This window comes from Montipora capricornis, chromosome 2 (genome assembly GCF_036669925.1).
Source record: "Montipora capricornis isolate CH-2021 chromosome 2, ASM3666992v2, whole genome shotgun sequence".
NCBI classification, from domain to species: domain Eukaryota; kingdom Metazoa; phylum Cnidaria; class Anthozoa; order Scleractinia; family Acroporidae; genus Montipora; species Montipora capricornis.
In genome coordinates, this window is record NC_090884.1 from 6,444,244 (window position 1) to 6,464,620 (window position 20,377).

The 20,377-nt window shown below is 41.4% G+C and overlaps 1 protein-coding gene across 1 annotated transcript in view; it reads right to left on the minus strand.

Annotated features, from left to right (window-relative positions):
• LOC138038639 (uncharacterized) overlaps positions 1 to 20,377 on the minus strand; it is a 32,324-nt gene that overhangs the window by 1,619 nt on the left and 10,328 nt on the right. The window contains exons 9-25 of the mRNA XM_068884625.1: positions 19,947 to 20,121; positions 18,930 to 19,022; positions 16,989 to 17,437; positions 16,336 to 16,439; positions 15,559 to 15,842; positions 14,348 to 14,697; positions 13,532 to 13,714; positions 13,270 to 13,336; positions 8,249 to 11,943; positions 6,719 to 6,980; positions 6,523 to 6,611; positions 5,241 to 5,587; positions 4,580 to 4,981; positions 3,878 to 4,101; positions 2,997 to 3,150; positions 2,070 to 2,406; positions 1,059 to 1,286 (exon numbers count right to left, since the gene is read on the minus strand). Coding sequence (XP_068740726.1) covers positions 1,059 to 1,286; positions 2,070 to 2,406; positions 2,997 to 3,150; positions 3,878 to 4,101; positions 4,580 to 4,981; positions 5,241 to 5,587; positions 6,523 to 6,611; positions 6,719 to 6,980; positions 8,249 to 11,943; positions 13,270 to 13,336; positions 13,532 to 13,714; positions 14,348 to 14,697; positions 15,559 to 15,842; positions 16,336 to 16,439; positions 16,989 to 17,437; positions 18,930 to 19,022; positions 19,947 to 20,121 — 7,443 coding nt within the window. The remainder of the gene's footprint in view (positions 1 to 1,058; positions 1,287 to 2,069; positions 2,407 to 2,996; positions 3,151 to 3,877; positions 4,102 to 4,579; positions 4,982 to 5,240; positions 5,588 to 6,522; positions 6,612 to 6,718; positions 6,981 to 8,248; positions 11,944 to 13,269; positions 13,337 to 13,531; positions 13,715 to 14,347; positions 14,698 to 15,558; positions 15,843 to 16,335; positions 16,440 to 16,988; positions 17,438 to 18,929; positions 19,023 to 19,946; positions 20,122 to 20,377) is intronic.

Consider the following 20,377-nt stretch of genomic DNA (forward strand, 5'->3'; position numbering starts at 1 on the left):
TAATCGAGGGGCAATTTCCAAAGAAAAGAAAACAAGAAAAGAATGAAAAGATACGAGACCTGTTTCGGTACTAACAATGGGGACACATAAAGGACGTCACGGTGTGTTGTAGTAGATAAATTTGTATTCTGGAGCCAAATTACCAATCGTTCGTTCTGAAATTTATTAGACTGATGTCAGTCCCCTTTTGGATAGTCGAGAAGGCACCAAAAAATCCGAGAGCGGGTCGAGACTGGAGCGAGGAGAAAAACGAGAAGAATCTGGGGAAGAGGCCTTTTCCCGCCTCTTCCCAGTCCCCCTCCGTTTTTTCGTTCCAGTCGGCTATTTTACAGGCCCTCTAGGTAAGCGACTGTTTAAAACAGTCTAGTAATTTATATACTGAGTACAATTGGGAAACATTTGAACTGCATTGGGATTTGCAAGCAAGGGTGTACACGTGATTTGAATACCACCATTGTGTTGGCTGTCACCACATAAATTGTTGCGTAAATTTACAAATGTAAGTTCTGCGCAGGTTCTTTAGCTTCTGAAACACGTCGGTAGCAACTGGGCATTAAGATATTTCTACACGAGTAAATGGGTCCAATTTCGTCAATCTTTGGGAATATTTTACGAATATCGCTCAACAAGAATATCCTTTCACCTTAAAAAAATGCTCTAAGTACGTAAGTCATATACCTTGTGGACTTCAAAGAAACCAGACAGGATCACCCCGACAAATAACTTAAAAGGCCTTTTTTTGAAAATGGCAAATTAACTAAATGTTTCGATAGATGGAATCCATAGCAAGAAATACCATGATTCGCCGCATTGATAGAAGATAATTTTTTACTAAAAAAAAGGAATTATCCGAGAAATGTATAGTCAAGAGTGTTAATGGTCTCCATTCTCCCTTTTCGACTGAAGCAATGCCAAGATTCCAAAAGATGTGCCTTTTCAGTAACAGTATTTAGTTCCGTGCAGCAAATTTTGGAATCTACAAACGCCATAAATTTGGGACAAGATTGTCGACAAATCCGTAAGTTTCTTTTCTCCTGCACAGAGTTATAGCTACTTACGCAAAATCTCCAATAACAACAAGCCGTGCACTGATATTCTTCAGCGCTTCAGCGACGGTTTCTTTGGTGAGGTCGCTATGATTCACACGTTGGCTGTCCGTGATCAAAATGAAAAGCTTAGTTGCTCCAACTCTGAATGGAAACTCCGTTGCCTTCATTAGTCCTAGGTAACCATCGCTATCTGGGTGCCCTTTTTCCTTCGGTGTTCCTTGTTTTGGTTCTTTGTCACTGAAAATTAAAACAACGATGAGCATATTTGTAAGTAGGTGAAAATCCCTTTTTTTATCAAAGTGTCAAGTCATCTAGCGCTGGGGAAACAATAGGCCATTTCCGAGTTCATCATCTGCCTCCTCTTCAAAGCGTGTATAAGAGCGAAGTTTTTGTGATGGTAATTAGTTCTGCTTTACATATGAATGAAAACTAATTTTCATAAGAAAAACTTTGCACTTAGATTTGTTTTGAGGAGAAGGCAGACATGAACTCGGAAATAGGCTATTAGGCACACCGTACATTGAAATCAAATGTTGCCGGGGTTTTGAGAAGAAAACCGGAGTACCCGGAGAAAAACCTTTCGGAGCAGTGTAGAGAACAAACAAACTCCACCCACTCATGACGCCGAGTTTGGGAATAGAACCCGGAACACATTGGTCGGTCGAGAGTACTCTCACCACTGCGCAATCCCTGTGCTTCCCTTAACCCTCCTCTCCTTTCCTCTCCTCTCCTCTCCTCTCCTCTCCTCTCCTCTCCCCTCCCCTCTTCTCCTCTCCTCTACTCTCCTCTCCCCTCTAGTTTGAGTGGAGGAGTGGGGGCTAGGTTTTAGGTCGGGATGTCTGCGCAAAGAACACCGATGTCTTTTTTAAACAAGGAAAGCACGAAAGAGTACGAAAACCACGTATCTCTTGCCCAAATGTTTTGCGCATGTGTTCGAGTGCGGGTTGTTACTCATGATCAGTCACTGCAGTCGAATCAGTAAGGAAAGTGATTTAATTGAATCTATAGTCGATTCCCTACCTGATAGCGTACTCAATGTTTTCTATCACTTTAATAGTGAAATCCTGTCCATCTCCAAGGAACTGTCCCTTGATTGTGTGAACGTGGCCAGGCCTGTGAACAGGTGCCTTTCCGCTGAATCCTACCAAGCCGAATTGCGGGAGCAATTGGTGTTCTTTCAAGTTTTTGTCAAGGTGTTTGACGAAATCTGGCAGCAGGGATACCACTGATTCCATACTCTGCCCTTCACTGCTCACAAAAACGACGTCTACCTTTCGGCTGGGATCTTGCCTCCAGGAGACATTCTTCCTAACAGTGATGCCATCGCCATTACTCTCAAGATGCAAGACGCAAGATGCTGGAGAAAAGAGGAAAGAGATAATTAACTAGAATAACTTGTAGAAAGGAAAAGGTCAGTAGAATTATTGCCACAAAACAAGTCAAGGTAGGAGAAGTACGGGGCTTTGAGGAGACCTGTTCAGTCAATATGGGCGGATATTGACCTACAACACACGTCACATTTGTGAGAACACTGATCCCCTCTCTCGCGTCTCCAACATTAAATAATGGGAGATGGTGACGGTTGGGGTGGGGAGTTGTTCTGGTGTTTTGACACAAAAATGTTTGACCTCTCGTTAAGTGTTCCAATTAAATCTTCCCTGTATTGTATTTAGGTTGTGCGTTCTTATATACAGAAAGAGACGAAGGAAAGGACCATAAAAACAGTGAAGCCAAAATTCATTTATTTTGACAGAGCGAGTTTGGTTGTGTAACATTATCATATGGCGCAATTTGGTTTTTGTTCTTTCTTATTTGTGGGGCAAAGCTAGGGTGATAGGCACAGTGGCCAATTACAGTTCGCTTTTGGGGACAATGTATAAAGGCGCTAACAAACGGTGTTTGGCTTGGGGCTCATAATTTGTTACCGTTAAGAAAATTCAAACTTACAGCACTCATCAGGCATTGCAATCTTTATTCCGTGGCGTTTGCATTCCCTGATATAAGCCGCGGTCGTGTTGCAATGAAGCGTGCTCACTGGATCGTCCAGATAGCAAACGTTGTATTCAGCTTCGCAAGCGGTCTTGAAGTCGAGTGGATTGACCTTCAGTTGTGGTTGATAAGAAGAGAGAAAAAAATCAACATTTCACCATTTTTATTACTTTATGTGTACTTTTGGGCATCATATAACTATTCTTAGTCTCCCTTCAAAAAGTAAAGAGGAGTGAATTCTTGGCCACTACCCTCGAAGCTTCCTATGATTAATGTACAATGATGTTTTGAGGCCTTTTGTTATACGGCATGCTACGCAATTTACAATGAACGAGGAATTGAGTGAAAGGTGACCCCGCCCAGGACAAGGCCACAAAACTGGAGACTGCTCTTTTCGAATAGTGAGTGGATTCTTTCTGTCCCACAAAATTTGAACAGACATGCAAAATCAACATATCTGAGAAGTTGCACGCAAGAGAATATGTGCCCTATGAAAATTATTTGAAATTTATTTTTAGATTGCGCTCATGCTGCGAAGGGCTATTTTTATTTCTTGTCCCAAGACCGCCCGGACCGTTTTCACACCAACTGACCAATAAGGTGTCCTCCTTGAAATAACCACGCAGTATGAGAAAGAGCTAATTATAGATTTTAAATCATTTTCATCGTAGGAGAGTCTCTCTTGCCTCATATTCTCTTGGTTACTGGCCATTCATCAATTTTTTACTATATCGTCGAATTGAGAGATTGAAATCGCTAAAATGTGGCCTAAAAAAATCGCGTTCAAAGTCGTTCTTATCATTAGGTTCAATGCGCGGGTTGTTCTCAAAGTATCCTACCATCGCGAAGCATTTGCTGAGAGGTGACGTTTCGTTCTCGAACAACTCTTTGCAACGATTCTCTAATACAAATCTCTCGCAAGTCTCAAACTCGGGCGCCACTTTGCAGTCTTCGTCTCCTCGAAGAAGCCACGAGTTCACAAAGTCGTCCACTCTAGTCCTGTTCTTTCCACTTGGAGAGAGCCAATCATCGCTTGGCTCGCCATTGTTGGTGCCAAGCAGGCCTGAATGAAAGGTGAAAAAAAGTAAGGAAAATAACTGTTAATTGACGCAAGCCGTTATATCCGTAGCATGCGATCATGGTCAGACAAATAAGACGTATATGTGGTGCAAGAGGAGAGCTTAAGGATAGCTGAACCATTACTTGCCACGTCACCGGAATCTCGCTGCCTTTTTCCAATCATCAAACTTTACGTCACCTCATAAAGACGCGTTCGAAATAAACTCTCATGAGTAGAAAAGTGCAAGAGATTTGTCAAAAGAACTCCACTTCATGAACCTTTTGCTAGGACAAGTGATCATGGTGACCAACATCCCTTATACGTTTTCACTGGTGGTTATTTTTGGGAGAGATTCGGAATTTGACATGCTAATAAGGATGAGTAACGGGTAACGGCGTATTAATTTTCTGTCCGGTGTTAAGAACGGCAACTGGAATAATAGCTTCTGTAATTTGTAATCTATGAAGCTTTACTTGCATACCAGCCGTTCTGTTGTGATAGAAGCCAGAGACAATGTAACTGCACACAAAGTGCTCCATGTCGCATTCCACGTTCACGTCGCCATTCACTTTGATGAAAGCCCCGTCTCTGATAACGGTCGTGCGTTCAAACATCACCGGCAACTCCTCATACACCTGGCTATCCAACACGGTGTGCATTCTGATGCCTTGAGATCGGACACGGCCATCTCTGTAGATTTTGAGTAAAGCGTCTTTAGTGATTATAGTGATGGAATCGGAGGCGGCCACGATAGTAAAGTTGCCGTCCTGGAAGTCACGCGCAACGAGATACTGGCACTGGGGTCTTGTGAGGCTTGGGATACTGAAGAAGCGCTTGTCGAAGGTGTAAATGTGACTGCGTCCAAAGGTCATAGCGGTCATGTCTAGGAAAAAGAGACAAATTGAATTGACCAAAAGTATAACATCTCTCAGTGATTACCATTCCTCGATCTGCACTGATTTGGGTATAGTCAGGATCGGAAATCTTCAACCGTGGACAAGATCGAACCTGACCTTCCGATTTCAAGCTCTAGGTTTACTAGACCTACAATAGGTCCTCCAAAGAGAAAATGTAAGTTATAACTTCTTCGCATGCCGTTTATATGACAGCTTTACAAACACACAAACACACACACGGCTTACTTTGTGGCTGAAGCCATTCCACAACATCCACTGCCTTCAATGTACTCAGAGATTTCAGTTTCATAACCACAGCAAACATCGGCGACATGCTCTTGTTCAAGAACTTCAGCACGCCCTGCTGCACCATACACGCACCGTCTTTACAGGATTGCTCTGTAGAGTTGCACATATTTAAGGCTTTGAAATAGATGTAATCTGGAAGGTGGGCATAATGGCAAATCGTCTCGTTCACCAAGGAGCCGTTCACGAAGCCAAATGTGGCATTAACCAATGAGAAGGTCAAATTGTACATTGCCTGGGTCCAATTCTTGCTGGCGTTGTAGCTTTCGACTTTCAAATTATATGTACTGTGGATGGAGAAATAATGGTGCATAAAAATGTAAAAATGAGAGTCGATCCATTTTCTCCTGCTTTCAGTATTATTGACATTGGCTCTTAACAGTGGCGCGAATAGTTTCCTTGACGAAGTAAACCGACAAATCACTGATCAAACGTCAAATAGTAAAACTTGATATAAAAACTTTTGTTTGCATGTTTGTTTTTTTGCCTTTGTTTGTTCGCCATTTTTCTCTAAATACAGTTCACAGTGTTATGAATTTGAATCTACGGATAAAAAAAAAGAATATTATTAAGGTCAGATGCCCTCAAGACTATTTTGTAAATTTTATATCGTAGGGTTGTCATGAAAATTCACATCGTGGTCATGCATTCATAGGTACTGACCATGCTCCACATCAGTCTCACCTTGCTTAAAGCTGGTTTCTAAATTCATGTATCAAAGACCTAGCTTTTTATGTTAGGAATCCGGATGAAACAGTCAAAGTACTCGGCAGAGATGTTACATTACAAATATTCAGGTTGATTTTAATAACGCCAGAGTTCATTCTGCAGTTTAAATATATTGAAATTACATATACCGGTACTCTAAATCAGAAAGTGCCCCGCTACCTTTTTCCTCGACTTTAACATTAACTTGTGTCCAAAAAAAGGAAATAAGAAAAACATTATAACTTTGTTTTTCAAGTGACATAATCTTACAGTGAAAACAACCTTAATCCCAGTTGCAAATAGGTGGTTGGTGTCCGAATGAAAGAAATATTCGTGACGTTTTTGGTGCGCATTTGATTAGGAGCATTCTTGGACGTCAGTGTAACCAAACAGAGGCAATGCACAAGTGGCTTCGTCAAGCTGAAGAAAAAACGCCAAACGTCCGGGCCTCGTCCACTGCTTAAAACACGAAAACTTGCTGAGCAAAGATTTGGAGCAATTTTTAGTATATTACCTATTCAGGAGGAACTGGGTGACGTTTCTGGTGAAATTCAACGACTTTGCTGTCAGGTTCATGTAGCCAATCGCGATGTCGTAGAAGACCTAAAAAAACCAATATGATTTGATATGTATTAATTTGATTTGTGCACGATCCCACAAGCTATTCACCTTTAAATATTATCGTGTAAAAATGAAGTTATTATTATTACCTGTGTATAGTTCACACCAATGGATACAGGAGAAATAATTGTGGTTTGTAATGTAGTGTCCGTCACGGTGCTGTTGTACTTAATTTCTGAAAACAACCAAGACATCATGTAGATATAACTCTCTATTGGCACAACTGTGTATTTTACCATCTTTGGGAAGACGTATCGCGTGGAATTCTGCCAGCTGTGGTTTCGCATTATGCTGATGAGTTGGAACATAGTCGAGTTCCATTTCTGGAGAACAGGGCGTGTCCAGGGCATGCTGTAAAGGCGAAAAGGACGAAGTTAAACATCATTTATTCTTAACCTTAAATTTCAACTTTACACAGTGGTTTAGGGGACATCACGGGGCATTAAACCTTGCGAATTTGGAGGAATTGATTTATTTCAATTTTGATCAGAGAGGTCTTCCTGGGGTATGCAATGATTTTTATTTGTTTACGTAAGGTACAAGTTTGTCACTGAAATCTTGAAGTTCAATCACTTATTAAAACACTTAAGAGGAACATTGTTTGACAAGGAGGCCAGGTACGTTCTTCTCGGATTGCTCTTCCGCCTTGTAATGTAAGAGACCCTGCAAAGTGGAAGATAAAACTATGCGCAAAGTGCTTCGTTATTCTTCGAAAAGGTGATTTTAGCAATTGGGGAAGTGGCAAACAGTTAACTTAACAGTACTAAAAAAGTGTATTGAACACTCTGATGATTATAAGAAAAACATATGGTGACAGAGCATTTTCTGTCATAGGTCCTGTATTGTGGAATAAGCTGCCTGATGAGCTAAGGCATGAACTCTCATTGAACTCCTTTAAATCTAAGTTAAAGACATTTTAGTTCAGACATTTTTATGAATGATTAATTACATTTTATTATTTTGTATATATATGGGTGTGTGGGCCGGTGGTGGCTGTATATATATCTTTCTAGATATACATACATATACACTTTTTTTATAATTTTGATTGTACAGAGCATCGAGACGTTTGTTGTATGCGCTGTTTCAAGAATTAAATTATTATTATTATTATTATTATTATTATTATTATGCAGTATGTAGTACGTAAGTATGCTTACAAATATAAGTAGGAAAAGGCACTATTGTGTAACAATCCCTACTGTTAAACCTATTTACAAACCATTGGTAATAACTAACGAACCAACATTTGAGAAAGGAACAAGAGTTTATATTCCTTAATAACTCGTCGAAACCTTGAATGACCTTGCCATGTTTAGGGTGTACGATAAAACTGCCTTCTGCATATTAAACAAAACCTGGTTCCCTCTATCCAAACCTAAAAACTTCCTAACTTTCTCCGCCGTCTCCATAGAGTAGCCTCCTAGTACATCAACTATCACATTAAACTGTGTGATAGTGTGGCCGGGGAACTGTTGGCGCATCTCCCATCTCAACGGCGCATACTTGTCAGTTTTTATTATTATTATTATTATTATTATTATTATTATTATTATTATTATTATATTTTTAGACATTGGGTGCAAAACCATAAATCGATGAAAGCTTCTCTTACGTACCTGTGAGTCCAGTTCTTGTAATGACCAGTCACATTTAAGAGCACCCATGACTCGTTCAGTGGTTTACTAAAGTTCGTGGAGGTCAGGAGCTGGATCGTCATGTTGTGGAGTTGCACTGTCATATTGTGGGTATTGTTGATGTAAAATTCGATGATTTGTCGGGTCGTCTTGTTGCTTGTCGCGTTCAGAACGTTGACACTGTCATTTAAGAACATAACTACAAAGTCAGTCACGTTCACAAGCCAATCGTGTGTCTTGTTTACACGACAAGCCGTTGATCGCACCGTGGTGTTGTACATCGCCAGGGATTCATTGAACAAGCCTTCGATGGCAGTGTACAAGGATGCGTTGGAAGAGATGTTATGCATTTGCAACGTGATTCTGATTGGGTAACGAAGTAAATGAACCATCCAATCAAGCGATGTATCGTTGTGGCAATTCTTATCGATATGTTCGTACATAAGGTCGGTCATACTGATGCTCCAGACCTCTGTGAAGTTCATAAAGATAGGGTAAACGACTCCTCCGAGGAACGAAGAGCTGTTGACAAAGCCAGAAATATTCTTGAGAATTTCATCATTTATCTTGAACAACACAGGGTGTGTTATGTTGAGGAAGTATTCAGTGACATTATGAGTGAAATTTCTAAAAATCAAACTGACATTCACTAAAGCCTCTGTGAAGTTGAGAGTGACGTTTAGGAACTCGAGGGTAAGGTTGTGAAGTGCTGGGTGATATGCCTTCAGGTAAAAGTTCACGGTCTTGTTGGCGATGTTCAGGTTTCCAAACTCGCTGACAGTCATATTCAGCCAGGCAGAAAATTTGTGTGTGATATTTTTTCTAAAGGTAGTGAAATTATGAATGAAGGCCTCATAGCTTTGGTTGAACCAAGACGAGTTCTTGATTATAAACGTAAGATTACCCAAGACGGCTGTGGTGTTGACCTGATCAGTGAAATTCTGCACGATAAGGATCAGCTCTTCGGTGATGTTCTCCAAGCTGACGTTGCTCCTCTTGATCTGATAGACTGCCTGGGCCAAATTGTGGTAGAAGAGGGTGTAGTTCACCTCGGTATTGTTTTCACCATGGAAATACTTCAAGTAATCCTTTGCAGTGACCTTCGGTATGCTGCAAGAAGTCACATTGAGAAGATGCCTGGTAAGGTTGAATATGTTCTCGGTGACATTCTCCGTGGTGTAGTTCCAAGACAATAGTTCCTGAGTAATGTTCTTCAACACGTACTTGAAGTGTCGGCGGAAAGTGACCATGTTTGCGCCACTCAAGGAAACGTTTAGAGTGATGTTTTTCAACTTGCTTGGGATGTTAAAGGTCGCATTGTCCAAAGCCTTCCACATACGTCTTACCGAAGTCATGTTTATCATTTCTTGCACGATTTTGTCCTCTCTTATTTCCCTGCTCCATTCCATGTACACCTCAGAGCCATTGATCCTGTAGATGGTGCTATTAATGTGCGTGTCGTTGTTGGAGAATAGTTTGAAGAAATAGTTCACGCTCTGTTGGCTCACGTTGAAGTAGGAGATTCTCTCAGTTGCGTTGATGTAAAAGCTGACGGAGCCATTACATAGAGTCTTGTTGAAGTGATGCCACGTCCTGATTTTAAAGAACGCACTTTGGGAAACGTTGCAGGTCTTGGTGACAAACTCAATGGTACGGTTCCACAACGTCAAATTAGACACAATACTCATGTTGCTGACGTGCCCGTGCCACAGGAGAGTGTGGTTGTACGCAGTCACATTAGCTGTAGCATTTATGCTCGAGTTGAACGTACCAGAGAAGTTAAAGCTGACTGTTATGTTTGGAAGGACATCAAGAGAGACATTGATGCGGTTAAGTTCCTTGCTCCAAACGACAGTGTGGTTGAGGACCTCCTGAGGGCGATATTGCAAAAGAGATGTAAGGTTAAACAGTTTGCTGGAGTTTTTCAGAACACCGACCCAGGTGACCTTCTGTTCAGGCGAATAGGCATGGAAATTGACGATGTGATGCAGTATTTCCGAAGACGTCTTGTTTACCATGGACACCAGAGCTCCGTATGTTCGATTGAAGAAGGTGAAGTTGAAGATGATGTCTTTCTTGGTAGAAGTGTTGAAAAAACTAAACATAAAACTGTTGTTAACCAACACCTGTGTGCCATTCTTGATACTGTGTGCGATCTTGATGCTCCGGATTTGATCGGCATCGTTAAGGGACTCAGTGGTGAAGAACGTATGATTGAGCTCAGCACTCCAGTTTCCCACCATTGAAAAATTGAAATGTAGTTTCTTGGTTGTCATGGTGTTGGCATAAGTGGCCGTCAAATTGAATACGGTTTGGTTATGGTAAGTGCAGTTGACCAGTATTCCTCTGGCAGTGGAGTTGGCAAACCAAGTTGTGTTCACAGTGGCCGTATTGTTCAAGCTTGTGATATTGAAAACCAGTGACTTCTGCGTTGAAGCGTTTACGTAGCTCAAGCACGTTGCCAGAATGGTGAAGTTGTTCTGCGTACCATTGTAGTATGTGGAATTGAAACAAATGCCTCTCTCAATGGCGTAGTTCTTTATGGATCCAGACAGGACAATGGAGTGATTGAGATAGGTCATATTCAAGCTGACATTCTTGATGAGATTAGTATACATCCAAGTCGTGTTCAGGGTGAACGACATATTCCGGTGCGTGACATTCATATGACATATCTTTAAGCCGCCTGAAGCATTCGTCACGGTCATGTTCAGTGAGGTTTTCGTGTTGGCCATTTTTGTGCTACAAAAGAAGACAGTAGAGTTCCTTTCCGTGGAGTTGACACACCACCCGGAACAAGACATTACTTGGGTCCCGTTGTACGAAATATTCATTTGAGTCTTGCGCTCGCTTGTGGTATTCAAATATGTCATATTAATTGTCATGTTGTTGTTCAAAATTGGGGTACTCCAGGCCAGACAGCTGACGTTCCAAGAAACGTTGGAGCTGAGTTGAGTCATATTATGCAGGCCCTGAAGAAAAAACGTGAGATTCAGTGGAGTATCCGTGATGTTGAGAGTCACGTTACCAGTTGCGTTACCGTTGAGGTTAAACAATGAATTGAGATACAACTGCGAAATTGCTGTGTTGTCTGTTCTATTCCAAAGGGTCGTATTGGTCTCCACGATCCAGTCGTGAGTATCATTCTGGACAAAGAAAGAATGGTACAGCGACCGGTTGTATAAGGTCAAGTTCAACTCCAGGCCATACTTGATCTTATGGGTCTTTGCGCATGTGCGGTGAAAGTAGAACGCGGTGAAATTACGTGTAGCATTAACAGTGATGTTGAGGGCCTGGGACAAGGGAACATGAATGAAGTCGATGGTGGATGCATTCTCTTGGTGAGTTCCAACACTGAGGTTCCACCGTTGCATCTCCTCGGTACGGTTTAGAGTAATGTTCCAAAAGTACTTGCGTTCATGAGAAGCTCCTGGAGTGCAGACTGAGATCATGGTCTTGTTCGTGTACTTGTCTGGGTTTGTAATGTGGGCTGCCAATTTGATGTTGGTCAAAAGGGGATCTGTCTTGTTGAGGTAGATAGAGAAGTTAGCAGGACCAGTGAGGGGGAAGAATGGCGCCGTCTTGTTGTACCAAGCCACTGGAATGGAGATGTTGGAGCAAAGGTTTAAACCCATGAGTAAGGTGCTGTTGAAGAGATCTGTGGCACACATTCCAGTCTAAATAAAAAAAAGTAAAATATTCACACTAATCTTGACAGAAGGTATTGTCTTCATTTTCCAATACGAAGGGGCATCTTTTGAAGGAAATACTCTTTAGTAGTATCTACGCAGGCTTTTTCTCAAGTGTCAAGAAGCAAAATCCAAAGCAAATCATGATAATACAAATAATTATATCATCAAATCCGCAATCTCATTGGTTGCGTATGTTGCTAGGGTTTGCAGAAAAAAATAGTCTGTCAATTTTTTTCAATTTTTTTTTTTGTATTTTATTATTTTTTATGACATTTCTGTATTGGAGTTACAGCAACTGCAAAAAAAAAGTCTGTGAAAGTTAATGGAATAAAACGGAAAACGGACACACGTTTCAAAATCATTGCATTTTTTTTTTTTACTAAACGAAAGATCATTGAAGTTGAGGAAGCAACTTAAAAAATAAATTACAAAGAAGCTTTTAAAAATATCAGTGAGGTATCGAGGGGGACTTGGCGCCGGATTGCGCTGAACGGCGCTCTGCTACCGACCTTTCAAGCCACCTGCTCATTGCTCTTCTGCTTCTGCACTTAAGATGTGAGAGTATGGTGGGGTGTATTGCAGAGTCATTTAGAGGAATTGCGGATGTAACGCGGAAACGATTTTCTAACCGGAAAGGTTGTCACATTTAATGTAGCAACTTAATCATTTGCAACGAAACCGTCGTTTCTTATGCGCAATTAGAAAAGACCTTCAAATACGTTCCATCATACTCTCATCTTATGCAGAACATGGAACGAACTTGGAATCGATCCTTCGCTCAAAAAAACGTTTCATATCTTCCTTTAGCTTTCCAATATGTGACTTAAATTCATCTGCGCAAGCAAGTGTTTTGAGGTTGATCCGGTGCTCATTTTCAAAGAGTTATTCTGTCAAAACGTCCCTCTGAGATAGGAATGTCGTGGTCAAAAATCATAGCTCATTAGGGGAAGGGAGAAAGAAATTGTGATTTTTCGTTTATTCTGGTGTACATAAGATAATTCTTGAGTAGCCATTTAACGATCCTTCGCTCAAAACAACGTTCATATCTTTCCTTAGCTTTCCAATATATGACTTAAATTTATCTACGCCAGCAGGTGATTTTGTGGTCGATCTGGTGCTCATTTTCAAAGAGTTACTCTGTCAGAACGTTCGTCCCCCTGAGATGGGAATATTTACGAATATTGTCGTGGTCACAAGTCATAGCTTGTGACTTTTCGTTTGTTCGGGTGTACGGAGTAAGAGAATTCTTGGGTTTCGCGCTTCAACGAGCTGTTGAACTTACAAACTGTACCTGATTATCCAAGCACATACCTTGTTACGATGTTCCAGTCCAGAAATAGGTGTCTCAGTACCATCAATATACTGGAAAAGAGCGGTCCTACAGAGAAAAATGAGGAAAGGTCAGGGGTGTTGAGAAAATTCCTCTCTTTGATTTGCGTTAAGTGAAACCGATGAGAAACAGGTACGATTATTTCATGTCTTCTCTGATATAATAGGTAGGTAAAGTCTTCTCAGCCACATGCCCCATTGCGTCGGAGCCCTATCTCGGATTCCTAATTAGCAAGACACTTACGAAATGTTCAGAATCTCTTGAGGTTTCTCAGTGACGTTGATGTGTGATTTTAGCCCCTTGTCTTCGCTGTAAGTTAAATTGCCCTGCAGCTCGGTAGACGTCCAAATGGAACCGTTCAGATGCACGCCCGATGAGAAGTGGATTGCATCAAGGGTAACCTTTCCAGACAGCAAAATGGAAGCGCTAGAGAGAAAAACAAAGTCATGACACAAATTACAAGGTGCACTCATGGCGAGTGATTGTCACAAAGAGACGGAATGAGCTTCTTGTTTAGCGACTCTTGAAGGATTCAGTGTTCGAATCATAGAGTAACATTGCCCATATGCCCTTCAACTACTGAGTCATATCGAGCTTTCCCACATGCTCAAGGGTGGATTTAACAATTTTAAGAAGGGGGACGAAGTTTCTGTTTGCCGTCAAAGTCAGTTGACAATATGGATATGAAATGAGGCAATATTTTGACGTTCAAAGAGTGGGTCCATTGTTACAAGAAACGAGGAAGAAGCTATGATGAGTCCTATGACTTCGCTCAAATCGCATCAAACTAACATAGGCATGTTGTCAACTCCACGACTGGACAGCTATGATGGTCTGCCAAACATCAGAAAATGGCAGCAGATTTTTTAGGACGAAAGAGCCAGTGGACTTATACCGCATTGTTTTTAAGTACCTATATGCAAGATGTCGGATGTAACATAACAACAGATTCTATTTGATAAGGAAGGGAGCCATCCCTGAAATGGTTTCCTTTTGTTTTATTTTACCCTTTCGTTTTAATGCCCCAGAATCACCTCATTGTCCAGTTAACATGCATACCTGGGTTTAATTGTTCCTTTTACCAAGGCCCTCTTCTTTCCCCAAAACATATTCAACAGGTCCGCTTTGCCCTTCACGTACAAGCTAGTGATTGCACTGCCGTTAATGCTGAGGTTCAGCGGTATTCCAAGGCAGGTCGGAATGACGTAGGTCTCGTCCATGAACACTAAACTCTTGGTGTAAGTTCTGTTGATACCCTTTGACAACGACTGCATTAATTCGATAATATCGGTCAGCGGAATGTCATCCTCCTGTAGCCACTGCAGATCTTCCAGAGTGAATAAGTCCAGTTCGTTGCCAAACAGTTTCAGTGACAGGAAACCACTGGGCGTCATTTTTCGCAAGTTCACCTGGGTGACGGTAAAAAAATATTACGTGTTTGATTTCAAGGATTCTTTTAAGTGGCAGTACTACAGTACTACTACAGAAGAGATTTAAACGGAACGACAATCGAAATTACGTCCTAATCTTTCTAGATTTTACGTGTCGCTTGTCAAGTCAAGGTGTTTTTCCAACGAGGGGTAGGGTAGTGCAGTGACATGTATTGTACCTCAGTGAGATGCAATGAAGTGGAGTGTCATATGGTATAGTGCGGTGCAGTAGAATGGAGTGTGGTGCATGTGGTTTGGTGTGATGTATGGCGATATCAGACTTAAACGGAACCTCAACTTTAAAAAAAACTTTAAACCAAAGGAAAAAATGTTAACTGTAACATTTGTTGGGGGAAAAAAAGCGTTTATTTACAAATTTCCCGAGCGCCGCCACATTAAATAAGTTAGGGTTTCGTGTACTTGTGCGCTCTTGGTATTATACTAAATTTCTTTGTAATAGTTCAATAGGGCAATCATAACACTTGACAACTATTCAAGATGATGGCGCCCTGGAAATTTGAAAGTGAAAACAAGCGATTATTAAATGATTTCATTTCTGATACAAGCACTTTTTTGGAGAAAGAAAAATGTTCGAATAAATTTGATTGCAAGCATTATTTTATTCTTTAGTAGGATTAGTAAAACACTTTAATGTCTTATTCATAATTAGCAAGGCAAACTTTGGCATGCGTGGCTGGCATCGCAAACTGACTAACGAAGAGGTTTCTCCTTGTGACACCAAACTCAACTCGAAGCGGGGAAGCCACTGATCAAATTGAACATAAATTCTCGAAGTGCCAGTATTTTGCTAGGCCATCTCCGATACTTGATTCGGCTTACCTTGCTCTGTAGTTCGTCAATATGTACCAATCTGTCAAGGCTGTTAGGTTGTTCTTCAGTGGGGCGAAATTGTCCTCGAATGTTGTTATCTGGGAAATAACCCTTCTCTCCAAACAGCTTTTCCCAGATGATCTCCAGACCTTCAAACCGCGCGTTCGTCTCTAACACGGGGAAGGCACCGCCCCACAGATCGAGAGTCACGTTCAGTCCCGCGCTCCTTGGGAGTAGGCTCTCCGGATGGTAGATCACAGAGCTTTCCGAGCTAAATCCAAGATTGCTTTCCTCTAAAAAAAGGAATTGTTGAAACGACCACATAAATCAAAAGCAAATCAGCAGAAAAGAAAGGTGAGATACCTTATTAGGAAACTCAATTTTACTAGTTTTTCCCCTCAGTAAATTCTTAAGAGGATACTTAGTCCAATGAAGAGTGGATTTGATAAGAGTGTTTCTCTATCAATTTAAGGTCTTGCCCCAGCACCGTCAAATGGACTTTTTAGATACACTTTACGCGGGCCGCCACTTTAACTAATCAGGATAAGCCATGTCGCGCGTGATTGTTTCTGCCGTGTTTTTTCAGGGACATGAGAACTAATTTTCGCGGGAACGGATACTCTAAAAATAGACTTATTTGTAAGTGTGCTAGAAAGCCCACCAATGGCATAACAACACACTTATCTAATTCCCTCTCGGTTGAATTTAAAATTTATCTTACTGTATATATCCCTCACGGGCATTTATGTCACGTTCTTATTTTCGTTAGTTTGGTTACGATCTTACCGTTGAAGAAGCTCTTCTGCATGAAGCGAGACTTGTATTCTGTGTTGAACTCGCGCAATTGAGTTGCTCGGTCCTTTAAGGCATTCTTTATAATTAGGCTCAGCCTAGAGGAAGCAAAAATCAAATTGAGTTTAGTTACGGATCACTCACGAGAGGAGTTACAAATTGTCTGTCTGTCGTCTTCAGTCTTTAACTGTTTCCACTGAATCGAACCTACTTCACAAAGTCAGTCAACCCTTCCATCATGACCCGTGCAGGCGATAAGCATTTTTATACTCGAATATTTTACGTTAGGATTCGTGCTCTTAGGCGCTATGACTAATTCGCGTTCGTCCCCGCGCAACTAAGTAGGGCACATGATAGTTTCCACAACGAACAACTACACTTTTGTAATAGGTGCTTTTTCCAAGATTGCTGACATGAAAATTGCTTAATATTGCCCGGTTTTTTTTTTTCGGTCTTACGTATTAGCAGCCCTGTACTGGATTTCGGTGCCTCTTTCTTGGTGAAACAAATTTTCCAATTTTGTTGAGGACTATTCCTTTTACGAGGGCGCTTGGTATTCGCACAAAGGGCGTTATACAATGAGTTCCACGTTATGCTAAACTCTGTCCTTCATTCTCCTCCTGAAGAACTTATAAGAATTTACTTACTTATTCCCGAAAGTTGGCTCCACAGAATCGTTCATCTGCTTGAGATGGGAAAACACGAAAGCTCCAACTTGCGTGTTGACCTCCCCATCCAGCACCCCAGCGACGAAATTCACAAACTGTTCCGAAGTATACTGCATCATCAAAGTCTGATACGCTTGAATCCTGAGCTCGGGATCTTTTCCATAATCGGCAAACACATTCCACTTCAATGACTTCCAAGTATCCGGACAAAAAGGCATACGTCGAATGGTCTCCACAGCGACTACGGAAACATTGAGATAATTGGCGTTTAGTGCGCACTCGACGAGCTTTGTCGTGTTCGAACGCATTATTCCCGCGTTTCCGAGAGCTTTGAGGCGCAAAATCACGTCATCAACCGTATCTGGTGTTGCATGACAGAGTGGTAGTGGTTTTTCCAGGAAATCCACAGCATGTTTGGCGCTGACATCCTGAAAAAGACATCGCTTTGCATCAATAAACAGCTAATAACACGTGCCGAGGTTACCTAAGAAGAAGATCTTGGGGGGAGGGGGTTAGTTAACAACGACCTCCACGTCAACGAAAGTGTGCACGCGCCGGGCACGATTGGTTTTGGTTTCACTTCTGATTGGTTGAAAAAGTGGCGCGAGAACTTTGAACCAATCACTGAGTGAAGTAATGCAAAACTAAAGCAATTCGCTAATTACTTTCGACACTCAATTGAAAACCACTCTAAAAGAAGAAAAAGAATAGTGCTGCACGTGCGGAACACATTTTAGCACACACTATTGCGGTACTCTGCATAACAACGACGTGAAATCACCAAATTTGAGGTTTTGACGACAACGGGAGCATACAAGTGCAAATCTGTCATTCTCTATTCTTACTCTGAAATCTCTCTTACCAACTTATTTTTAGGATAATTCGCCCGCATTGTAGGAAGTGAACGAGATGGAATGATCGAGAAAGACTTACGATCGTGCAAACTTCAGTTTTTGTAGTGAAGTTTTCGTCGCGGGCGCCGTAGCGCATGCCCACTCCTCGTGCTAACATGAATGCGCCTATTAGAGACGCTTTTGATTGTTCTTCACGAAAACCAATGAGGAGAAGACACTTTGTTTCAGGGTTCCTCAGAACTCTTCTCTCCCTCAGGCAAGAGAAGAGCTCTGGGGTCGAGATTGGAGTTTCAGTTCTGAGCACGCGCACTTCCAAAAATGTCGGCCTCCAAACTTTATGCGCATGCTCAGTACAGTAAACTCAAAATTGGTAATCGTCCTCGTCCTCCGAGCTAAAGGTCCCTAATCCCTAACGGTTACAGCAAGGACAACGCCACAAAGCAAATATGTGATTGGTTAAAAAAGGAAAAACACTCGTGCTGGACGCGCAGCACGAATTTCCGTGCATTTTTTTGCTGTACTTCACAAAACAAACAACGTGAAATCACCAAATTTTAGGTTTTGACGCCAATGTGGGCACAACAATAAACAATTCATTTTCTATTTTTACTTTAAAATCGTTCGCAGCCATCCAGTTACAGGTTAGTTCGTGCGTATTGTAGAAGATAAACAAGTTGTTCATCTTGTACAATCCGCGCGAAGTACCCTGTAACTGGATCGGTGCGAACGGTTTTAAAGTAAAAACAGAAAATGAATGGTTCCTTGCTTATAAACCCTATTGACTGACGTTTCGACAACCTGAGCGGAAAAGGAACATCGACCAATCAAAACAACGACTACAGTGTTTATGCCATCTAACGACGTTACACAAATCATTTGACTCTGAAAATGACTTCTTCTCGGGTTGTGAAAACGCCAGTGCATGTCATGATAAACAGTCCTTCTCAGGACAACACTCACCCGGAGGAACGTACTTCACTCATTTATAATAAATGAAATGTTTATTTGCGCAACACGGCTTCTTATTCACTAAGCCAAACGAGCGAGCTTTTAAAAGACAACTTACAATCTCGCTTAAGCAAAGCTTTGGTTCTTGCTGGCAGTACTTCTTGATCAATGATCCCAGAGACAGGATAGCGCTCTTAGGGTACTCAAGATCCTTTTGTTTAAATTGAGAATAAAGAGGAATGAGAAAAAATGAGACACTTAATGACAAATTCCCTAAACTATAGGATTATGAGAGCACTCGTCTCCCATCATATACGTCATATGTGGGTTGAGTTTGTTGGTTTTCTACTCTGCTCCGAGATGTTTTTATCCGGTTTTTCCCTCTTCTTAAAAACAAACCTACGATTTAGTAATATAAGTTAGTTTCCCAATGCTATACACAATTCAGTAGAATTAGTATCACCCAACTAGTGGACTAATGCAAATCCTGCGTTTTAATTGGCTGCGCTACTAGAGGACTATTAGTCATATTGCAATCAGGTTCTTTAAATAACTGAGCAGAAAGTGCTGTCTCTGTCATGACATCTGCAAATGGTTAGACTCTCTAGTCTTCCCGGATAAGGACCATAAACCGTAGGCCCCGTCTCACAACCCTTTAATGTTCATAATCCTGTGCGACGTAAAAGAACCCATACGCTTTTCGCAAAGACTGAGCATGGCATGGAGTTCCAGGTGTTGTGGTCTGTCTTCTGTGGTGGTGTATCATGGTTGGGAGGGTAAATGCTCAGAGATACTAGCTACACCGAACTACTATAAATCCGAGGGCAAATAAAGATATACGAGTATGAGAATTAGTATATTGTAAAGTTGTATTTTGATGACGTCGCATTCGTAGATCTTTAAGTCCCTTAAGGCTCGTTTACACAGAGCGATTTTATCGCGCGACAAGAGCTGCGATAAAATCGCAGCAAAGTCCCTTCCGGCTGTTCACACGCGCGATTTGCTGTCGCCGTAAAATCGCCGTTCGATCGCAGCTCTTGTCGCGCGATAAAATCGCTCTGTGTAAACGAGCCTTTACAAATCGAAAACGGCTATTTAAACTATCGACTTTTAAATTGCATTTAATTTCACTTACCAGTACACGATCAAAGATCTCGGTAAAAGGTTTCTGCACGGCGTTTAGTCCAGACCAAAGTATAGGCACGTGTTCGGGTTTTAATTGACTTTCAACGGGGGAAGTAAGTATGCTGAAGATCTGCCTTATGCAATCACCACTACCACATTGAGCAAAAGCGTCCACCAAATACGACCTTAAAAGATATAGAAAAATTTGGGGTCAAGATGTTGCATCTCTTACGAATACTGTGTGAGGGTTGAGGGAGAGATGACACCCTGCAAAATGGATTTTTGGAATACGCAGCAGCGATCATATGACAACAAAACTTGCCCAACATAGAACAAATGCACAAATGGCGGCCGAAAATGTATTTCTTTTTTTTTTGATGTGCTAATTAGACTCACTAGCCTCGTTCTCCAGCAACATTTCTTTTGTAATTTGTCCATGCA